Source organism: Pseudochaenichthys georgianus, chromosome 4, assembly GCF_902827115.2.
Source record: "Pseudochaenichthys georgianus chromosome 4, fPseGeo1.2, whole genome shotgun sequence".
NCBI lineage: Eukaryota > Metazoa > Chordata > Actinopteri > Perciformes > Channichthyidae > Pseudochaenichthys > Pseudochaenichthys georgianus.
Genome location: NC_047506.1, coordinates 3,089,885 through 3,111,537, shown reverse-complemented (window position 1 = coordinate 3,111,537; position 21,653 = coordinate 3,089,885). Strand labels below are relative to the sequence as shown.

The 21,653-nt window shown below is 40.9% G+C and overlaps 1 protein-coding gene across 2 annotated transcripts in view; it reads right to left on the bottom strand.

Annotated features, from left to right (window-relative positions):
- Positions 1 to 21,450, bottom strand: part of cyfip1 (cytoplasmic FMR1 interacting protein 1) — a 56,955-nt gene extending 35,505 nt beyond the window's left edge. Inside the window, exons 1-8 of one of the 2 annotated variants that reach the window (XM_034081567.2) lie at positions 21,231 to 21,450; positions 8,852 to 8,972; positions 7,618 to 7,707; positions 4,860 to 4,937; positions 4,542 to 4,643; positions 3,980 to 4,161; positions 1,548 to 1,644; positions 130 to 258 (exon numbers count right to left, since the gene is read on the bottom strand). In XM_034081567.2, coding sequence (XP_033937458.1) covers positions 130 to 258; positions 1,548 to 1,644; positions 3,980 to 4,161; positions 4,542 to 4,643; positions 4,860 to 4,937; positions 7,618 to 7,707; positions 8,852 to 8,968 — 795 coding nt within the window. In that variant the 5' untranslated portion in view covers positions 8,969 to 8,972; positions 21,231 to 21,450. Of the gene's footprint in view, positions 1 to 129; positions 259 to 1,547; positions 1,645 to 3,979; positions 4,162 to 4,541; positions 4,644 to 4,859; positions 4,938 to 7,617; positions 7,708 to 8,851; positions 8,973 to 13,683; positions 13,705 to 21,230 lie in introns of those variants that run through there. The other variant, XM_034081568.2, reaches the window with a different exon arrangement.
- Between the last annotated feature and the right edge of the window lie 203 nt (positions 21,451 to 21,653).

Here is a 21,653-nt window from a genome sequence, read left to right as displayed (position 1 = left end):
AGATTTCTCCGTCATATATTCGGTTAACGCGACCTCTGCTCCTGAGGTTGAAGCTCAAGCCGGAGACCAGTGAGGTTTTTCTAACAATATAAATAACCTTTGACTCTACACTCCTGAGAGTTGACTCACCTTGAGCAGCATGTGCTTCTCGTTGGGAGTGAGGTACATCTTGTTCTCGTAGTATTCCACACACAGGTTCACGATGTCGGCCAGCAGCTCCTCGTAGCCGTTAATCACCTCCAGCTGCTGCTGCAGGGACTGCACAAATAACATCAAATATTAGACTCAAATTCACACTTTTTTTAATTTTAAGATTAAGATGGACTTTTATTAATCCCTCGTGGGGAAATTGTTTCTCTGCATTTAACCCATCCTAGTGTTAGGAGCAGTGTGCTGCCATTTTGAACGGCACCCGGGGAGGTAATCAATATTTTCATGACCTTTTCATGACCTTAATTCACCTTAGCCTTAAGAGTCTAATTGTTGAACAGGATGCATAACCACATTTTCAAAAGCCAATCTGAGGTGACGAATACAAAAACTGGTAGGAAAATGTTCTCATAGTCCGAAAGACAACACACACACACGACAGATTATTGGTTGTTATTATTGACAGAATGTGTTGCAATCTTGCAAATAATTTCTATTCTGACGGTCAAATTATACTGAAATGTTGTTTTGTTGTGGTTCCTTTTGGAGTTTGTCCTAAATGCATTGTACTTTTGAAGATGAATTATACTCTTTGCTCTTTAATGTCCGCTTTATTAGAAAAAAGCTATTGTCCAATTTCAGTGCACGTGTACGCTATATTAAGAACAAATGTTTCCCTTTGTGACCGCGATCAGCAGACTTTAACTTTGCCTGTAACCAAACTGTCTGTAGAGAAAGGTTTTCAATCAAAGTAATGTTGGATAAACAGGATGAAGAGAGAGTGTGTGTGTGTGTGTGTGTGTGTGTGTGTGTGTGTGTGTGTGTGTGTGTGTGTGTGTGTGTGTGTGTGTGTGTGTGTGTGTGTGTCATTTATCTTCTTTATCACTAGTTTGTTTGTCTATGAATGATGTTCTTGTATCCTATGTAACTGCAGCATATCGACGTCTTAATGTTCGTAAAAACTGTGTAAAAATAATTCAAAAATGTCACATCAAGTCTCTTTGTGTGCCGTAATTAACCGATGCATCTGAAGTAGATCAGTATAAAGACTGGTGTCTGTGTGTAATGTGATACATTAGCTCCCCGCAGCAGAGGAAGTGTGTATAGTATCGCTGCAGGATATTGCAACAAATCTGCTATTTATTTGTTGAGTATATAACAAGATATTACTTTGGATGAATAAACAGATTTTAAGTTGCATCAAGTCAAGTGTCTTCTTAAAATGTGGGTTGGAGTACGACCTCCTGATTCCTCCTTGATGTACAGTATTTGAAGTGCATGTTGATGATAGTGTGTGTGTGTGTGTGTGTGTGTGTGTGTGTGTGTGTGTGTGTGTGTGTGTGTGTGTGTGTGTGTGTGTGTGTGTGTGTGTGTGTGTGTGTGTGTGTGTGCCCCACCTGAGTGATTTTGTTGTGGTTTGCCAGGAACATGGACAGGTTCTGAGACTCCTGGATGGAGGAAGGCTCAGACATCTTTCTGAGGAACTGAGCAGCTCTGCAGGAGAGAGAGAAACATTGCTTTTAATACAAACAAAATGTACAACAAGCAGATACTCGGTCATCTTTCTCCTGTCAGTCAAACACAGACGTTACATCATTCATTTGGGTTGTTATAAATAGAAATCATTTAAACACATTAAAAACATTTAAGGGATGTGTTTACATCCCTTAAATGATCAGGATTGTAGTCCATCATATTCCTGGAACACTGACACACTTTCATATCAATTCAAATCAATATATTATACAGACATGCTGGGCAATGCTGCCCTCTAGTGTCCTCAATCAAGTTTGAGAATGAAGCTTAACTTTATATGTTCCTTAAATACAGGAATAGTTAAAGGTGGGGTAGGTAAGAATGGAGAAACCAGCTCGAGTGCGCTAGAATTTGAAAATACACAACCGGAAAAAAATCTGCCTCTTCCTTCAGACTTCCTCACAGAGCCCCTCCTCCATAGGGAGGGGTACCGAGCCCCGGTATTAAACGGGCCCCGTGGGCTGAATTATTAAAGACCGTGGTACCGTTAAACTCCAACGTTATCGGTCTTTTTATCGGTACTGGAGACATCTACAAAAATATGTCGTATGTATTATTGCTACACAAACATTATATTGCAGTTTTAGTTTCGCCAACTCCGTTTCTAATACGCAAAAAGACAAAAAATGCGTCTATGATTGTTTTTAGTGTTTTCGATCTTTCCAATCCAGATGAGATCTCTCTCCCCGTCTGTGTGCGAGGGGGCGGGGCCACACACACACACACACACACACACACACACACACACACACACACACACACACACACACACACACACACACACACACACACACACACACCACACACACACACACACACACACACACACACACACACACACACACACACACACACCACACACACCACAGAGAGAGAGGAGATGGCCGAGAGAACGCGCTCCGAGGTGTGGTTCAACTTTACCCGTCTCGATGTGGACAATCCTCGTTGCCTAAAGTGCAATAACAGTTTATCATGTGAGGGCGGTAACACGAGCAATTTGTCTAAACATTTATCAAAAGTGCTCCACATCCAGACGGAGGAATGCACCGGGTTCCACTGTCTTTCTAGCTGCTCTGTAGCCCCGTCCACGAGGAACGTTTCCACGTCAGGTGTTCTGTCTGCTAGCAGCAACACACGGAGTTAACGACATTATACACACATGGGTTAATGATTAGAGGTAACTGAGTTATTTATTTTGTTAAAGTTTCAGCTATTCTGTTTACAGTTCTGTCTTCAGATTATGTAATACGATTTGTTAAAGCATTCTTGTTTCTTTTGATGTGAAATATTATGTATTTAATTTAAATAAAAAGCAATGTTAGTTTTGTTCACAATTTGTTAATTAGTTTACCTTATTTTTTTCTCCAAAAGAACCGATAAGAGTACCGTTAAAAGACCGGACCGATGAGCGGCATCGATAAAAGTAGTAGTACCGTTAAAACCTTAACGATACCCATCCCTACTCCTCCAACACACACGAACGCGCACATGACCAATGAGGGCACGAGATAAGTTTGTGCCCCGATGGAGGGCTGACAGGCAGGTAGGCCATCCAGTTACTTTAGCCGGGCCGGCTCAGATGATTGGTCGTGCTTTCTACAGCGCCACGGCTTCCACGGATGATGTTTTTTAATGTATTTATTGTCAAAGCATTTAATATATTCATTGCTATCGGGATGTTAAGAGCATTCCATGGAATATAAGAACAAGTGTTTCTGAAGTCAATTACCTACCCCACCTTAAAGCAGGAGGGGCTTTAGAGAGCTCATCCTCCCGTCGGGTCAGAGAGCAATAGATTACGGTTTAAATGTGTTCCTAGTGTGATGCTTCATTTGCACAAAAGGTTATCGTTACCTTTCACCTAAATTCACTTTCTGCTCACAATTCATCTAATCTATCCCAACAGAAACACAAAGATGTTTCTTATATTGTTGTTTTGCTATTTGCTTCCGTCACGATCTGCTGCAAGTCTTTTGTGTGCTACTACGTCCCCTGCATCATTCTCCGTCTGAAAATGTGCTTCAAATATTAACCAATAACTAAAATAGTTAACTTGTATTTTTCTGTCAATCCACAAATCATTGCAGGTCTACTTTAAACATGTAATTTGACCTCTGTTTGGCACCGTTAACAAATTTCAGAAATTATCTGCAATAAAAGCCACTTTTCAAAGCTTCATTTAAACCTTTCCTTCCCCTGACACGTGTTCTGCTTTCAGGTGATTGGACAAGCAGCCCGACGGAGATCTCTGAATCAGTGGAAATGATCAGAAGGTCGAAGACGTGTCTGGTACCGTTTGTAGGCGGAGTGGTCGTTCTTCACGCTGCACTTCATGTTCTTCAGCTCGTCGAGCACGGCGAACATGTTGATGAACTTCCCGAGCGTCAGCAGGTACGCCTCGGAGACAAAGTCCTTCCTGCGCTCCTGGTGGCAGAGACGCCGCACCTCTCCGCAGAAGCGATCGATGGCCGTGCGCTGGAACACAGAGGAAATAAAGGGGTAGTGTGTCTGTGGCATCGAGAAGGAGATTATGTGCAGGTGAGTGTTGGGGAAATATTTCCCTAGGCCCACGCCTTTGACCCAGTTGGCCTGCGACCTTGGGCTGCCCTCAGTGTCTTGCCTCCCTATTCCTGCCTGTTGGCGTCAGCTGATAGGTAATACTGCTTTATCTTGATTTGCACAATGTTGATTCCTCTCTCAGAACCAGCTAAACACACGGGCCTGGGGTAGAGATTCAGAATTGGTTTGGCAACCGCTACGTCAACTCTTGGCACGGCAGATGTTTTGTGAACTCTCCCGCCGAAGCTCCAAATAAACCATCCGTGTTTGCCATTAAAAAGTGTCTGTAAACTCACCTGGAAGTACATGAAGTTCATGAGCTTGGTGACCTCGGGCTCCAGCACCTCCACCGTCTTCTCGTAGATCTCCACCCTGTTCGGCTGCTCGTTGCATTTCACCTGAGACACGAGAAGAATCCATAAGTCAAACCTGGGGAAGCTTTTGCATGTCTCTCCATTCGCTCACTGAGATCCCCTGGAGCACACACGGTTAAGACGGTACTGCACGGTTACATTATACATAAAAACATGCATTATTGGGTCATAACTGCCGACAGGGGAGACGTGAGTCCGTGAAAGATGAGATATATTTATGATCTGATGATGGGATGTTACCTGAGGGATGGCTCGAGAGCAGCTCCTCCAGGTGTACAGCATGATGGCGTACCCCTCCCCCTCCTCCAGCATCACGTTCTGTTTTCACACACAGACACACACACCTATTAGGATACTATATCAGCTAGTAATGTTTTAACCTGCAACTAGGGGTGGGCGATATATATCGTCGTGATGATATTAGTTCTCCACGATATGCTTTTTCAGAGATATCGTATCTATCGTGATAAAAAACGAAAACATTTAACAATTGAAAAAAAAACTATAATTTTTTTTTACTTTTCCCTTCCGTTATGCTAAAGTCTTTTATTGCACTTCAAGTCTAAAGTTTACATTTTAATTGTTAGTCACTGACTTTTCCTCATTGATGTTTTATGTTTTACCCTCCTTTTCATGTTTATTGATGTTCACTGCTAGTGCTACCTCAGAAAGTTCATTTTTATACTGAGAAACTTGAAGCCATATCAAAATGTTGAATTGTTCATTTAGGGAAATGCTATGTTGGTCTGTTACTCCTTTTTGTTTTAGTTTCTGTCACCTCGTAGGTGCTTGTACTGTTAAGTAACTTGAAAAATAACCATAATAACCGACATGAAAAAATATCGTGATTTATATCGTCTATCGTGACACTGCTTGAAAAATATCGTGATAATATATTTTTCAATATCGCCCACCCCTACCTGCAACCCTTTTTTTGTAAACTTTCTCCACTTTCTATCAAACCTCATGTCTCGTTTTTCCCCTTTTCCACTCCCACCATAGCCCTTTCTGAGACGGAGATAGTCGGTCAACAGTATTTTCCACACAGATGGGATTTAAATCGTCCGAAAGCTGGGAACCTGAAGAACCATTTGAGATGCAGCCCAGCACTGTGTGTGAAATTGTTCGAGTCATAAATCTGTAATCAACAGATTGTGTTTCGGTGCCTATGAAATTAATAATCTCATAAATTGCTGCAGCAGTCTTTGGGTTAATACCATTTGTTACACCAATTTGATTTGATCGAGATTTGATAAAAATGAAATGTAATTAAAGTGTGAAAAGTCAAAAGGATACGCTTGAACTTGGAGCATTATTTAGCATCCTTAGCTTTAGTACATACTCTGAAAGACCATAATGTTGGGAGTTAAAATGTTTGCATGTAATCCTTTGAATGTGTGCTAGTGTGTATGAAGTATTTAGAAAAGCCTCATTGATAACTCAGCTGACCTCAATGCAGACACAGACCAGCCAACATACAGAGTTTCTGAATCATTGATCCCGCTGGGTGGCAGGCGGAGCGGCAGTGCTCTGGAGCTTCACACACAGTGCCGTTTGATTCAGAGCAATTATCCCTCACTAATTACACACAAAGCTCCTTTATTCTGTTCTGTAACGAGATGATCCAAATAGCCAGCCATTCTGCAGGAGAAAAACTTCCTCCAGAGCCGCAGACCCACGGACTAAATGTTCTCCTGCTCAGAACTCAGACAACACCTTTCTGAATCTGTCTGACTTTGGTGAGAGATGAGGTTACAGAGAACTAACGATTGGTCTCCAATAAGTGATGTACTCAGAAAGCTGTGTCCCCCCCATGTGGTGCGGACACCGATGATAGCATTTTTTAAAAAGGAAAAAGTTGAAGAAGAAACTAATATGTTTTTTAAAGCAAAGAATTGGGTTTGGCCTGACTACGCCTGAACTACACACATTAAATACGTTAAAATCTTCCGGAATTAAAATCCAAACACAAATAGAACACAAACATAACTATTTACAGCAATTACGTTCTGGCCATATTTCAAAATCTCTGAAACATGATGACAAGGTTCAGCCAAAAAAGCACCGCTAACAATAATACAAATAGTCTGCTAACTTGCATTTAATTGCAGTGGTAACTTATATGTACTTAAACTACCGTACTTTTCGGACTATAAGCCGCGACTTTTTTCTCCATTTTTTTTGTACAGCTAACGGCCACTAGGGAACCTCCTAAATCTATGGATTTTACAGGTAAAATTAACCACCTTTAACTCTATGGGCTCTATGACCGGTCCGCTCCAGCCATGTGCTCCAGCAGGAAAAGCTGGAGGCCGGAAAAGAGTGAGACAGGTCGCGCGCCAAAGTAAAAGTGGAACCGAGAGACAGAACGAGAGCAAGACAGACGGACAATTTAGCTGCTGCGGCTCATATGCAGGTGCGCTTTATAGTCCGAAAAGTACGGTAGTCTGTTAACTTGATTTTACATATTGTAGTCCAGCAAGCTTGTTTTATACTGTAAGTGCAAGTAAGAGACCGTTTTAGTTCTGGAAATGTATAGAACTCACTTCACATTTATTTAGATAATGCCCTATTTGCATATCTAGACATTATATTTCAGAAAACTTTCATTACAAATGAGAGTTTTGCAGTGATGACGTATCCGTGTAGTCCAACCCTTAAAGTAGCAAAGGGGACAAAAAACTACAGGATTTCTCCGTGTGGTTTTGGATTATAGCAGAAAATAATCTGTGTCGAACAAACGTTTATGGTTTTAGGAGTTGTTTCTGCACCGATCTATACTAGTAACTGTAAGTTATCAACTGGGGGTGTTTCATGGTGATATCTGTACGTTTAAAAAGTGATTTTAGATTCTGAAAGTCAGATGTTATGAAATTGACGAGCTGTGTGTAAATGGTGCCGGTAAAACAAATTATTATGGTATTTTCTTTCTTTCTTTCTTCGGTTTATGTACTCCCCGTGAACGAGAGGAAACAGAGATGAGAGGAGGTGTGTGTACCATGCTGGAGTGAACGGTGGCCTGCTCGATGTATCGGGCGATGCCGGTGACGAACGCATTTCGATCCTCAAAGTTGGTGTTGAAGTTCGGCTGTGGGAAGATGGGAACATATGTTACAGAAAGAGTAATATGTATATTTTACATCACAGAGAATCATAGTGTGTCTGCGACAGGTATCCAAGAACAGAGGTTACCATTTCAATTAAGGAGCAACACTAATATTATATAATTTATATCAGATGAAAACGTGTACATACAGTATGTTCATGGTAATGTCCGCACTTGTATTTGTTAATGTCACTAATGTATCTTCTTTATCACTAGTTTGTCTATTCTTTATCCTATGTAACTGCAGCATATAACACGTCTTTGTGCTCGTTAAAAAACGTTTAAAAAATCCCAAAATCAATCAAGTCTATTTGCTCTTTTCTACTAATTTATTTTAAATGCATTGGTTAATTATAACAATGTGCATATTATGATAAATGAACTACGTGTTAATGTCTGCCATTTATCTTCTTTATCACTAGTTTGTTTGTCTATGAATTATTTTCTTGTATCCTATGTAACTGCAGCATATCGACGTCTTAATGTTCGTAAAAACTGTGTAAAAATAATCCAAAAATGTCACATCAAGTCTCTTTGTGTGCCGTAATTAACCGATGCATCTGAAGTAGATCAGTATAAAGACTGGTGTCTGTGTGTAATGTGATACATTAGCTCCCTGCAGCAGAGGAAGTGTGTATAGTATCGCTGCAGGATATTGCAACAAATCTGCTATTTAATTGTTGAGTATATAACAAGATATTACTTTGGATGAATAAACAGATTTTAAGTTGCATCAAGTCAAGTGTCTCTAAAATGTGGGTTGGAGTACGACCTCCTGATTCCTCCTTGATGTACAGTATTTTAAGTGCATGTTGATGATAAAAAATGGTGTGTGTGTGTGTGGCCTAGCATTACTATACTTGTGGGGACCTAAATCTGTTTACACAGTTACGTGTGGGGACTCGCCTCCCTTATGGGGACAAATTTGAGGACCCCATAAGGGGGATCATTCATTTTAGGGTGAAGACTTGGTTAGGGTAAGGTTAAGGGTAAGGCATGTGTTGGTTAGGGTTAAGGTTAGGATAAGTCTCCAGGAAATGCATGTAAGTCAATGTAATGTCCCCTGAAGTGATGTATACATGGTATTTGTGTGTGTGTGTGTGTGTGTGTGTGTGTGTGTCCGGACCTGGAACATGATGGATGCCGGCAGCGGCTCGATGCAGGGCTGCTGGTCCGGCAGCGGCAGCTCCTCCAGCAGATCCACGTTGGAGAGAGCATCCTCCAGAGTCACTGTGGACGTCATGATGCTGCAGAGAGGAAGAGGAGAGGTTAGTCTGTGGAAGGAGGGGCCTTTCAAAAGCATGGCAGCCTTTCAGGTAATAACAGAACACCTTTAAAAACATACAGAGAATAAAGAGAACTAATCAAACACAGAGTAAAACAAAGAGAAGTTAAGCGAGTTTTTAAGAGCAAAGATCATTCGATTTAAGATAACCTTTATTTATACAGATAAATCCCATTGAGATCATTGATCTCTTTTCCAAGGGAGACCTGCTCAAGTAGTTCCACATGAAACAAAAACATAAATAGAACAACAAAAGGACATCATCCAGCATCATTTACATAACTATCCACATAAGCAGGTACCAATAGCTTCCGATTGAGTAGCATCCAACCGAGCTTTAAAAACATTTACTGGCACCAGATTGCTCAATTTGATTTGCAGACTGTTCCAAGACAGAGGAGCTGCGCATCTAAAAGCTTTCTTCCCTAAGACAGTCCTAGCACTTGGCACATTTAATAAAACCACAGCATTCGATCTCAGGCAGTAGCCACTTACAATTCTCCGTGAGATCAGGGAGCAGATGTAGGATGGAAGTTTCCCTAACATGGCTTTGTATATAAAAATGTACCAGTGACTGAGCCTCCGTACAGTTAGTGAAAGCAAACCAGCCCTTGCATACAGGGTACAGTGATGGCTTAATACTTTGTTTTTCACAAATCTCAGTGCACTGTGATACGCGGCATCTAACTTGACCAGGCAATGGGCCGGTGCATTCATATAGACCAGATCCCCATAGTCCAGCACAGGTAAAGGTCACAGAGCCTTTTCCTGGCCTCAAGCGAGAAACAGGACTTGTTCCTGTAGAAGAAACCTAGCCTAACCCTCAGCTTTTTAAGCAGGTTATTGACATGAAGTTTAAAAGAGAGACAATCATCAAGCCAGATACCAAGGTATTTGTAACAGGCAACCACTTCAAGTTTTATTCCTTGCGTAGTTACAATATCTAAAACAGGCTCTGGTGTCTTTTTAGCTTTAGAAAAGAGCATTACCTTGGTTTTATCCACATTTAAAAGAAGCTTTAATTCAGAGAGCTGAGTCTGAATAATATTAAAACCAGCCTGTAATTTAATAGCAGCCTCCTTAATGGAGGGACTTGCACAGTATATCACGGTATCATCCGCATACAAATGTAAAGTAGCTCCATCGACATTATCACCTAAACTGTTGATGTAGATGGAGAATAAAAGTGGTCCTAAAACAGAACCTTGAGGAACACCATTTGTAATGTTCAACCACTCAGAAGACAGCCCATCAAAGTGAACACATTGGGACCTTTCAGAGAGGTAGTTCACAAACCACCCACTGCATGGCTGGATATGCCAATACTGACTAGCCTCTGCTTCAAGATGCGATGATCGACGGTGTCAAAAGCTTTACTCCTGTATTTTACCTGCAGCATTATGTCTCTTGCACCATTTGATTTGTTTCTATGTCTTAAGTATAGTATGTTACATCATTGGAGGACTTAAGATAAGCTGTAGTTTCTTTGACAATTAAGAATTATTAGAATCATTAGTTATATTCTTAAATTAAGAACATGCATTAGAAAAAACATTCAATAATTCTGAATCAATTTACAAATACCGTACTTTTCGGACTATAAGCCGCGACTTTCCCCCCCATTTTCTTTGTACAGCTAACGGCCACTAGGGGGCCTCCTAAATCTATGGATTTTACAGGTAAAATTAACCACCTTAACACTACTCTATGACCGGTCCGCGCCCGCCACCTTTAAGGGCGGGCTCCAGCAGGAAAAGCTGGAGGCCGGAAAAGAGTGAGACAGGTAGCGCGCCAAAGTAAAAGTGGAACCGAGAGACAGAACGAGAGCAAGACAGACGGACAATTTAGCTGCTGCGGCTTATATGCAGGTGCGCTTTATAGTCCGAAAAGTACGGTAGTCATATCGTTGCAAAATAAGTTAGACTATAGTTCAAATCCTCATGACACTATAGCCTTTGTAACAGCACGATGCCATTTAGGGTTACGGCTGAGTGAAAATATGCTGCTAAGCCCTCGCTTGGGGAAGGTTTCAGTGCAATTAAAACAAACATTTTTAACAGACCAGAATATAAACTGTAGGCTATAAACATGTTGAATTACTGGCAGAGTTTAAAGAGGACGCATGTCATGCTTTTCTGGTTATCACCCGTCCCCTTGTGTTATGAAGGTTTTTCTGCATGTAAGCGGTCTGCAGAGTCACAAACCCTCAAAGTACACCCTGCAGCGAGTAAAGCTCTAACACAGAGAAGACCTGTCTGCTGCCCCAGAACGCCTCGTTGGACATTTCTCTTTGTCTTCCTGGATACAGTGACGTGTCCATACCCAAATGGACCCATTGGTCCAAATGGGCAACGTCCCGCCATCACGGCACCCAGACCCCACGCAGCATTCTCATCTGTTTTGTCATTTCCTGGTTGCTAACAAACGCCATTGTAACACATAATCACTGATGTTCCGCTGTAACGGTGGTGGACTCATCAGAACAGAGTGGGCGAGCTGACCAATCAGAGCACAGTGGGCTCACAGGGAGGGGGGGGGGGGGGCAGGAGCTCCAACAAGCCGTGTAGGACAGAGAGTGAATACACAGACTATACAGAGATGCTGTGAGAAACCAATGTGATTTTGGAACATTGAACAAAGTCATCTATTCTAGACCTCAACAATGGAATCATGATCAGTAGAAATGGCCATGACACGGGGCCTTTAATGTTCAAAAAGCTCTTTATTTTTCTCATACTGCCTTTGCTGCAGCACCTCTTTTCACCCTCTGTCTGAAACCAGAGCCCAGTCTGCTCTGATTGGCTAGCTGGCCGGCTCCGTTGTGATTGGTCAACCGCCTAGAGATGTCCCGTCCCTTAGCCTATCACGTACAATGTGTTGGAGCGCCAATAGGAGCGTAAGTGTTACATATTGATGTCAATGTGTCCCTGAAGTAAACAAAGGGATAGAAACTAATGGGCTCTTTAAACAATACTTAAATATAAATGAGTGTTTGTGTTGTCGTATACATAATATTAATACATATTGCCCCGTTCCTCAACAGGTCCAGGAGCAAACTGATGACCAACATGGATCCAGTGAAATACATCAGACCTGTTTATTGCGAGCTCCGCTGCTGTTTGCATTCTCACACTGCTGCTGACAGCGAACAATCAAAAACACGTTTGCAATCAGAATCGAGAGAAACACAAAGCCTGTGGTCGTGGGGGGGGGGGCGGGGGTCACTGACCCCCAGCTGCAGATAAAGGGTCTGAATAATTACATTACACACACACACAGGGACACACACACGGTCACTGTCAGGTCATTGAACACGGCAGGAGATGAGAAACAGCTGACAGATCACTGCAGGCGGAAGACATTTAGATTTAGTTTCTAAAAACTCAAAGTCCGACCGCACTGACTCATGGGATATGTAGTTTTTCAATGTAGGGGTGGAAGAAAATATTAAAATATATTGTCTTGTAATTGTCTTTATGTTTTGTAATACTGTATCCATTCTCAATAATATGGATTTTTATTTTGCATAATAATTAACATGCATAATATGATTGTTTTTATCATATCAAATATTCAGTTCCACTTCATATTTGTTGGTGTTAACCTCAAAAACCACTATTTTGTTTAACACAACACACTGTTTGTACAAACTAACAGGTTATATTCAGTAGAAAGTTACTTTGTCAAATAAATTAAAATCACTTTTATTGATAAACAATCAATTAATCGTATTGAAAGCTTCATTCAAATAAGAGAAAAGCCTTGTTATGTTCTCCGTCACATTACATCTGAAGTAAAATGATTATGAGTAGTGCCGGGCGGTGTACCGTTTCAAACCGAATACCGTGAACTATATACCATATGATATACATTTGTCCTATACCGTAACACTGTTGAAATCGTAGCGACGGGCACTTGAGCGGTGCGGCAGTGAAAGGAGTCCCCACGCTGGGGTTCAGTGCCAAGCGTAGCCGCAGTAGCATAAGATGTGAAGCTGAATGTAAAGATGGACCCTGAAGAGAGAGAGACTGGAGCTGGAGATACATACGACACACAAGAAGAAGGAGGAGAGGAGCTGTGTCCGTCGTCTGGAGGTATTAGGGATTTTAAAAAATCTGACGTGGACCGAACTAACATTTATTGCAAATGTTGTCGAACCAAACGATTGCTCGAAGTCCTTTACTCCACCACATCGACAGAAAGCTCGACTACGAAGAATGTATGAAAATAGGATCTGCTGGAACGCTGGTGAAATGTCTAAAGTTAAGTCGAGTCAAGCGTCGCCTGAAGAAGCATTTGTTCGAGGGACTTGGAGCCCTAATTATGAGCTACAAGCCCTGACCTTCAGGTTTCATCTCGGTGTGTTTATTAGGAGAAAAGTGTAGGAACTCTCCTATATCTTAATAAATAAACATTAACATCCTAAAATGCACTTAAACCTAAATTCAGTACCGAGCTGAAACAACAGAAAATGTGCCACAGTCCAAACTGAGGAGTCTGACCTTCGTTGTTTTTACACCAGGTCAATGAAAAGTAATGTAAGTAAAAAAGTATACAACTGTATGTTTATCAGCTTTAACATGTTGACTTTTGGACTGCCACGCTAGCAGTTATCCTACACAAACACTACTTAAATATAATTCTACTTCTAGCATATCATTTAGAGTACTTGCCTTGTCTTGATCTGACACTGTGCACAAATAGCAGCTTTAAACACAAAGTGCAAAATAAAACGGTGGTGTTGTGTTACTGCCGACTGACTGCAGTGATCAGTGTTATTAAGTATCAGTGTTCTGCTGCTGAGGGGGTCAAAGGAGGCGCTAAGTTGTGAAATAATGGTTTTTTAAAGAGGGAAGGAAGTCAGAAAGAACAGCGAACTCTGTCTCAGTAATTACTCAGACAAACATCTTCTTCTTTTTGTTTGACACGAGGGGATGTCAGACGGCAAATCATTAAAAGTCTGTGACAAAAAAGTGAAGTAAGACTCAAAGACATGTGACGGAGAGAAAACCTGAAACAAACCGTCCTGCTTTTCCCAAAACATACATTTACAAATATAGATAGGGAACATAAAGGAGCTTTGACAAACATTGACCCGACAACTCCATTCTTGAGTTCATCCACTTGAACTGCCAGTGCATTATTTAAAAAGAATGAAGCGAGCGTCTTCACAGTTCCTGTTTAATCTGTAAATGCGTCTGCTCTTATAAGACAAAGTAGAAAAGACATGCTGCTTATAAACGGGTTCAGAGAGCACAGCGCGTGTTTGACCGTCTGTAATCACACGGTAAGGAGCTTACACTGCTGCAGGTAACGAGGTGAGTCAGGCTGAGGGCAAACAGGTGACCGGCCTAAAAAAGGTGGTGGCGTTGCCATTTATGTGAAAAATAAGTTTTGTGTAACTAATATGGTTTCCAAATCTGTTAGTAAACTGCTAGAATTTTTAGCCGTGAATATTGAGGTAACAAAGGGTCAACAGCTCATGGTGGTGGGCTGCTACAGGGCCCCTTCGGCTGTCAAGGACTCTTTATCGTCATTGGCAAAACTGTTATCGCAACTTTCCTACAAGGAAATAGTGCTGCTTGGTGATTTTAATTGGGACTGGTTAACTTCTGTGTCAGAGGATTTTAAAAACCTGTGTACCTCTTTGAATTTTACCCAGATTATAGACAGTCCTACTCGCCCAAATATTAAGTCCCCAAATAAATCCTCCTTAATTGATCTAATTTTAACAAATGTTCCACATAAATACTCATCTGTGGGAGTATTTGCTAATGATGTGAGTGACCACTGTGTTGTAGCCACAATTAGGGACACTAAGGTCCAAAAGGTTAAACCACGTATCATCACAAAGAGAGACAAAAAACACTTTGTGGAGCAGGGTTTTTTACATGATCTGTTTGATTTTGATTGGGGTAGAATCAATTTGTGTGCTGATGTAGAAACTGCATGGTCTTATTTTTATCTTGGTTTTATGAAAATTATAGATAGACATGCACCTCTGCGTAAATTTAGAGTGAAGGGACGAAACAATCCCTGGTTTTCTGCTGAGCTGTCCAGTCTCCTTCATGAGAGAAATAATGCTTGGGCTAAGGCTAGGAAATCAGGCTCAGAGGTAGAATGGCTACGTTTTAGGCAGCTAAGAAATAGCTTCACATCCCAAATAAAAAGTGCTAAATCAAAGTACTATTTGTCGGTTACCACAGAAAACCTGAATAATCCTAGGAAATTTTGGAAAGCCATAAAATCGATTTCCACTGGTGATATCCCAAATGAGCTACCTCCGTGCCTTACCACAGCATCTGACACTATATCAGACAGGGCTACTATGCTAAATTGTTTTAATAAGCATTTTGTGTCTTGTGGCTCTCTGTTTGGCTGTGTGGCTCCTGTGAACACTCCAATCCTTGACTCTGAACAATGTGGTCTGGAAAACCCTTTCAGTTTTACTCCTTTAACTGTTGGTATTGTTCATGAAGCATTATCCAAGTTAGATCCTAGGAAACCGGCTGGCCCGGACAACGTAGAACCTTTCTTTTTAAAGATAGCTGCAGATTTTATTGCTCCACCTCTTACTTCTCTTTTTAACCTCTCCCTCAGCACGAACACAATTCCAAAAGTATGGAAGTCTGCTTATGTCTTGCCTTTACTGAAAGGAGGGGAGGCAACTATTTTAAATAACTATAGGCCAATCTCTAAATTGTCAGTTCTGGCTAAGGTGCTCGAACGCTTAGTGAGTGAACAAGTAAAGGAGTTTTTATGTATAAATGATATCCTGTCTAAACATCAGTCAGGATTCAGAAAGAAACACAGTACCATCACTGCGACAATGAAAGTGGTAAATGACATTACTACTATTTTAGATAATAAGCAGAGTTGTGCAGCTCTGTTTATTGACCTTTCCAAAGCGTTTGACACCGTTGATCATTGCATCTTAAAGCAGAGGCTACTCAGTATAGGCATATCCAGCCACGCAGTGGGGTGGTTTGTGAACTACCTCTCTGAAAGGTCCCAATGTGTTCACTTTGATGGGCTGTCTTCTGAGTGGTTAAACATTTCTAATGGTGTACCACAAGGTTCTGTTTTAGGACCACTTTTATTCTCCATATATATTAACAGTGTAGGTGATGATGTGGATGAAGCTACTTTACATTTTTATGCGGACGATACTGTAATGTATTGTGCAGGTCCCTCCATTAAAGAGGCTGTTGTTAAATTACAAGCTGTTTTTAACACTATTCAGACTCAGCTCTCTGAACTAAAGCTTCTTTTAAATGTTGAGAAAACCAAGGTAATGCTCTTTTCAAAAACTAAAAAGACTCCAGAGCCTGTTTTAGATATTGTAACTACGCAAGGAACAAAACTTGAAGTTGTTGCCTGTTACAAATACCTGGGTATCTGGCTTGATGATCGTCTCTCTTTTAAACTTCATGTCAATAACCTGCTAAAAAAACTGAGGGTTAGGCTAGGTTTCTTTTTCAGAAACAAGTCCTGTTTCTCACTTGAGGCCAGGAAAAGGCTAGTCACTGTGACCTTTTTACCTGTGCTGGACTATGGGGATTTGTTGTATATGAATGCACCTGCCAATTACCTGAGCAAATTGGATGCTGCGTATCACAGTGCTCTGAGATTTGTCACAAATTGTAAAGCGCTTACACATCACTGTACACTGTATACCAAGGCAGGTTTACCATCTCTCTCTGTACGGAGGCTCAGTCACTGGTACACTTTTATCTATAAAGCTTTGTTGGGTAAACTCCCGTATTATATCTGCTCGCTGATAACACAGAGAGTTGCAAGCAGCTATTGTCTGAGGTCACATGATGTGGTCTTGTTGGATGTGCCAAGAGCAAGGACTGTCTCAGGTAAGACAGCTTTTATGTGCGCAGCTCCACTTGCTTGGAACAATCTTCAGCAAGAATTGAAACTGAGCAATCTCATTCCTCTGCATGTTTTTAAAGCTAGGGTAAATGAAATGCTTGCCGATACAATGGGCACTTGTAAATGTCTATAACTATGTATCCTGTAAATATAATGTATAATGTCCTTTATTGTTTTATGTTTCATGTGGAACCTATATGCTGCAGGTCTCCCTTGAAAAAGAGATCTATGATCTCAATGGGACCAATCTGGTTAAATAAAGGTTTGAAATGAAATGAAATGAAAACAACCGCTAGAATCAAACCAGGAGTATTTCACTTAAAGGTGGGGTAGTTTCAGGAACCGGCTCGAGTGCACTCAAATGTGAAAGTACACAGCCGAAAAGAATCCGCCCCTTCCTTCAGACTTCCTTACAGACACCTCCTCCAACACACATGAACGCGCAATGCACGCCCAATGAGGGAACGAGATGGAAGGCTGACAGACAGGGCGGTAAATCCGTTTAGCCGGGGTCGTGCTTTTTACAGTATTACGGCCGTGAAGTTACCTTCGTCACAATTATTATTAGTAGAAGTAGTTTATTTGCATTAATTATATTTTAATTTTTTTGAGGCTAGTATTTGGCAGGAAATGCAGACGTATTCACCTGTAAACGCATACTGAACGACATACATGCACATTTACCATTTACCTCACTGTATACAAAAGTAACTGTGTTGATAATAATAATAATAATAATAATAATAATAATAAACAGTTATTATATTTGCAAAGTAGACTACTTTGTTTCCAAAAAAAATGTTTTCACTCCTGTCGGTTGGGGGGGGGGGCCTCATCTCACAATGTCGCTTGGGGCCCCAAGTTGGCCAGGGGCGGCCCTGCACGAGATGGAAGGCTGACAGACAGGGCGGCAATCCAATCCGTTAAGCCGGGCCGGCTAAAATGATTGGTCGTGCTTTTTACAGTATTACGGCTTCTACAGATGACATTTTTTTAAGGATTTTTTGTCAAAGCACTTCAGATATTCATTGCTATCGGGATGTTAAGAGCATTCCATGGAATATAACAAAAAGTGTATCTCGAGCCGGTTTCTCAAACTTACCTACCCCACCTTTAAGCTCCTCAGACGTTTGTGAAATCACAGGAAGACTAACGGGGACACCTCTGCACACTCAGGAGGGACTGGAGGATTGAATCCTTGTCATTCATAAACTTTTGTGCATATAATGACTTTCCTTCAATAAAATGAAGATTGAAGCATAGTTATCTAAAGTTAGCACATTAAATAAGATTATAGTTATTACTATTTCCCACGCACTCCCCCCCCCCGCCCCGCCTGAAACGCAACCATTCCACTCCTTTCTGAACATAGTGACTTTGTTACATTTGCGCTGTTATTAGCTAGCGCTCCAACACATTGTACGTGATAGGCTAAGGGGACGGGACATCTCTAAGCGGTTGACCAATCACAACAGAGCCGGCCAGCTAGCCAATCAGAGCAGACTGGGCTCTGGTTTCAGACTGAGGGTGAAAAGAGGTGCTGCAGCACAGGCAGTATGAGAGAAATAAAGAGCTTTTTGAACATTAAAGCAAGGAGACATGTCCCAGGAGAGACACAACATACTGATATGAAGCTGAAAATTAGCAGAATGTGTCATATTTCAGATTTGACACTTATGTAAGCTCTGCCTAAATGAAATGCAAGAATATCACATTCATCAGAGAAGATTTCACATCTAAAGACTTTGAGGAAGCCGCTGCATTCCTCTGAAGAGATGCAACAACATGCCCTGCACAACACACTCAAAACAAAACAGAATATCTAAACCGGAATCCTCCGACCAAGGATTCTGCACTGAGGTGTGAAAGCCTTCTTCGGCAGGATATCACACACTTCCTTATCAACGCAAAAACAATCTCTACGTTTCTCAGAGCTTCAAAACTTTAAGTGCCACTAGTAAATCTAAAAAAGTACACTTGGACCCAAACAAAAGCCTGTGTTGATGAATTAAGGAAAAAGACTCAACTCAGGGGCCAAAAGTGTCAGAGGCCCCCAGAGCTTTCACCTGCAAAATGTTACTAAAAGAGAGGACAACCACCCAAGAAGATACTTACAATGACCACAGGGACACATCACAGTGACTTGAACAAGACCAAACCAAAAGCAACAATTGCACAGAATAATGCTTAACGACTACAAGCAAAAAAAGAGGCTAAATAACTAAACAAAGACCGACATTGACGAGAAAATGTCCACAAAGTAAGAAGTAGGGCTTTGTTCTTCTTGTGTGTCAGTCATCCACACCAATCAGAAGTGCTGTGCTCCACATGTACCAGCCATAGTTAACCAATCAGAGGTGGCCCCTGATAGAAGGTGATAGACAGATTGATCCAATCACCTGCCAAGTATTTGTGAAAGTGCCTGCCCTTTCCAAATGGCTTCCAATGGAGCTTTAGATGGTTTGGTGAAACATCTGAGTCAGGTTAGTAATGCTCCATCACATGTTTCTATGACAGGGTGAATCTTAAACTGAAGCTTGACTTTAAAGCAACCCAACGGAAGTTTCATGTAAGTTTAGTTCTTTCACTCGTAGCTCGGGCTGTGGGGCGCTAGAGACGGGAGCATGTTGATACGACCTTCCTAGCCGGAGATATGGCTGCATTTTACAATAAACTTCCGTTGGGTCGCTTAAAAACAACTATCGTAAATCGAATCGCAATATCTGTCAGAAAAATCGCAATTAGATTATTTCCCCGAATCGTGCAGCCCTACTAAGAAAGACACAACAACAACAACAAAGCTACACAGATCCATGACATTTTCCTTTTTCTCCAATGACTTCTATGCAAGTGTTTTCATAGGACTCGGGTCTACATTGGGTTAGAGTTAAATGATCAAACTTGCCAACAAAAACTCAAAGATTGGGGTAAAAGAAAAGTTTAAAAAAGGTTCAAAAATCTCCAAAAAGGCAGGAAATTAGGACAACAAACGTTGCTCTGTATACTTTAACAAATACACGTCAATCCTAAAAGTCATTGAATGAAAAATAGAAACCCAAAAATCAGTTTCAGTGGCTTCACCGCTGAAGTATAACAAGAACACCTGAAGTATGAAGTTAAAAGTTGGTTTTGCAGCATCTGTGCAACCACCGGAAGAAGCAGCACCAGATACAAACGGATGTGGTTTCACTATCGTTGCTTCCTTCCTTCCTTCCTTCCTTTCATCGTGTCCTCATATCTAAGACTTGTAAACTAAAAGCAAGACTTCACACACTCCTCTTTAAAAAGGCACGTTTGACAGATTTGATGGAAACCCAACCCAATTTAATCCAAAGTGAACATATTCATTTGCACAAACTACATACATACTAAATACTACAAAAATGTAGTATTTAGGAATGTTGTTCCAGTATTTTATATTTAATTATCATTATTATTTATTTCTATGTTTGAAATATATTCTTAATTCTCTAAAACATGTATTTTAAAAGTTATTTTCCTAAGTATTTTTATTTGTATGTAAATGATATATGCTAAATTCAGAAACACATCTTTTCTTCTATACATTTTCCTACATATTATGATTTATAATAATACCTATTATTTTTATTAAAAGTATGCCAACCATTGTTATTATTATTATTATTATCTATCTGAACATGTGAAAAAGATGCCTAATTAAGTACAAAGAAAAACATTACAAGGTATTTCCCTAAATATCCTAACATAGAAAGTTCAAACTGATGCAGAGGCTGAAGTGAACTAGTATTTAGGCAGGGCAGTGAATGCATCACCAGGGTGTGGAATACAGTCTGGTTCCTGAACACAACACTGTCTTCGAATACAGTAAATCCCAAAGGATCAAACAAAAATCAAATTAAAACAATGATAAAGACTCATTAAGTGTCACTTGGAACACCTACTGAAAGTTAATTAGCTTAATTATTAAATGTATAACTTTTATTAACTTTTTCCAACAGCAATCACAACTCATGGACACACATAACTCTCAACTCCAACTCACTACAAACTTATTATTTGCTTCTCATTTGAGCTTTAGAGGCAGAAACCCTTAGTGTAAAGTGACTTTTCTGCTGTGTGGAAGTCCTCCAGCAGCATGTAGCTGATCATGGCCGAATCCCTGCTCCGAGCCGCGGCCTGAGATTAGTCACAGCCCGGGCCTAAGAGCCAGGAACACGGCTTTACGTTGCCACATTGTAGCCTCTTTAACCGGATGACATGCTAATTAAAAGCTTGGGTTGAACCAATGTTACTAGACGCTTCATATAAACTGTTTTCGCACAGTTTACTTTAAATTATTCTCGATGGTTTTACTCACCCGGAGCTGTGTGGTTAGGAAGGGGAACTTGTGCGGTTTATAAGCCGACTACAGCGACATGTATCCGGACAGCTGGGTTCACTGAAGTCCTTAAAACATGAACAAGTGTGTTTAGTTTATCCTCTCGTCGGACCAGAGGAATCTTTTTATCGGTGTTATTATCCTGGGCGGGGGAGGGAAGCAGGGAGTTCCTGAAACAGGGAAACTCAACAGGAAACTCAGAGAGGGTTGGGGCGGGACTCCTCCTGCAGGGGGAGGAATGTACAGTAAGAAGCTGCCCCTGGGTGCACTACTATGGAATGTCTTTTAAGCCTAAATTAAATACATAAATAAATAATAAAACTAGCTGCACTTTTACCAGCTTTGATAACACTTGAATGATCAATAATTATAAAACATATCATGTATATTATTCTGAAATGG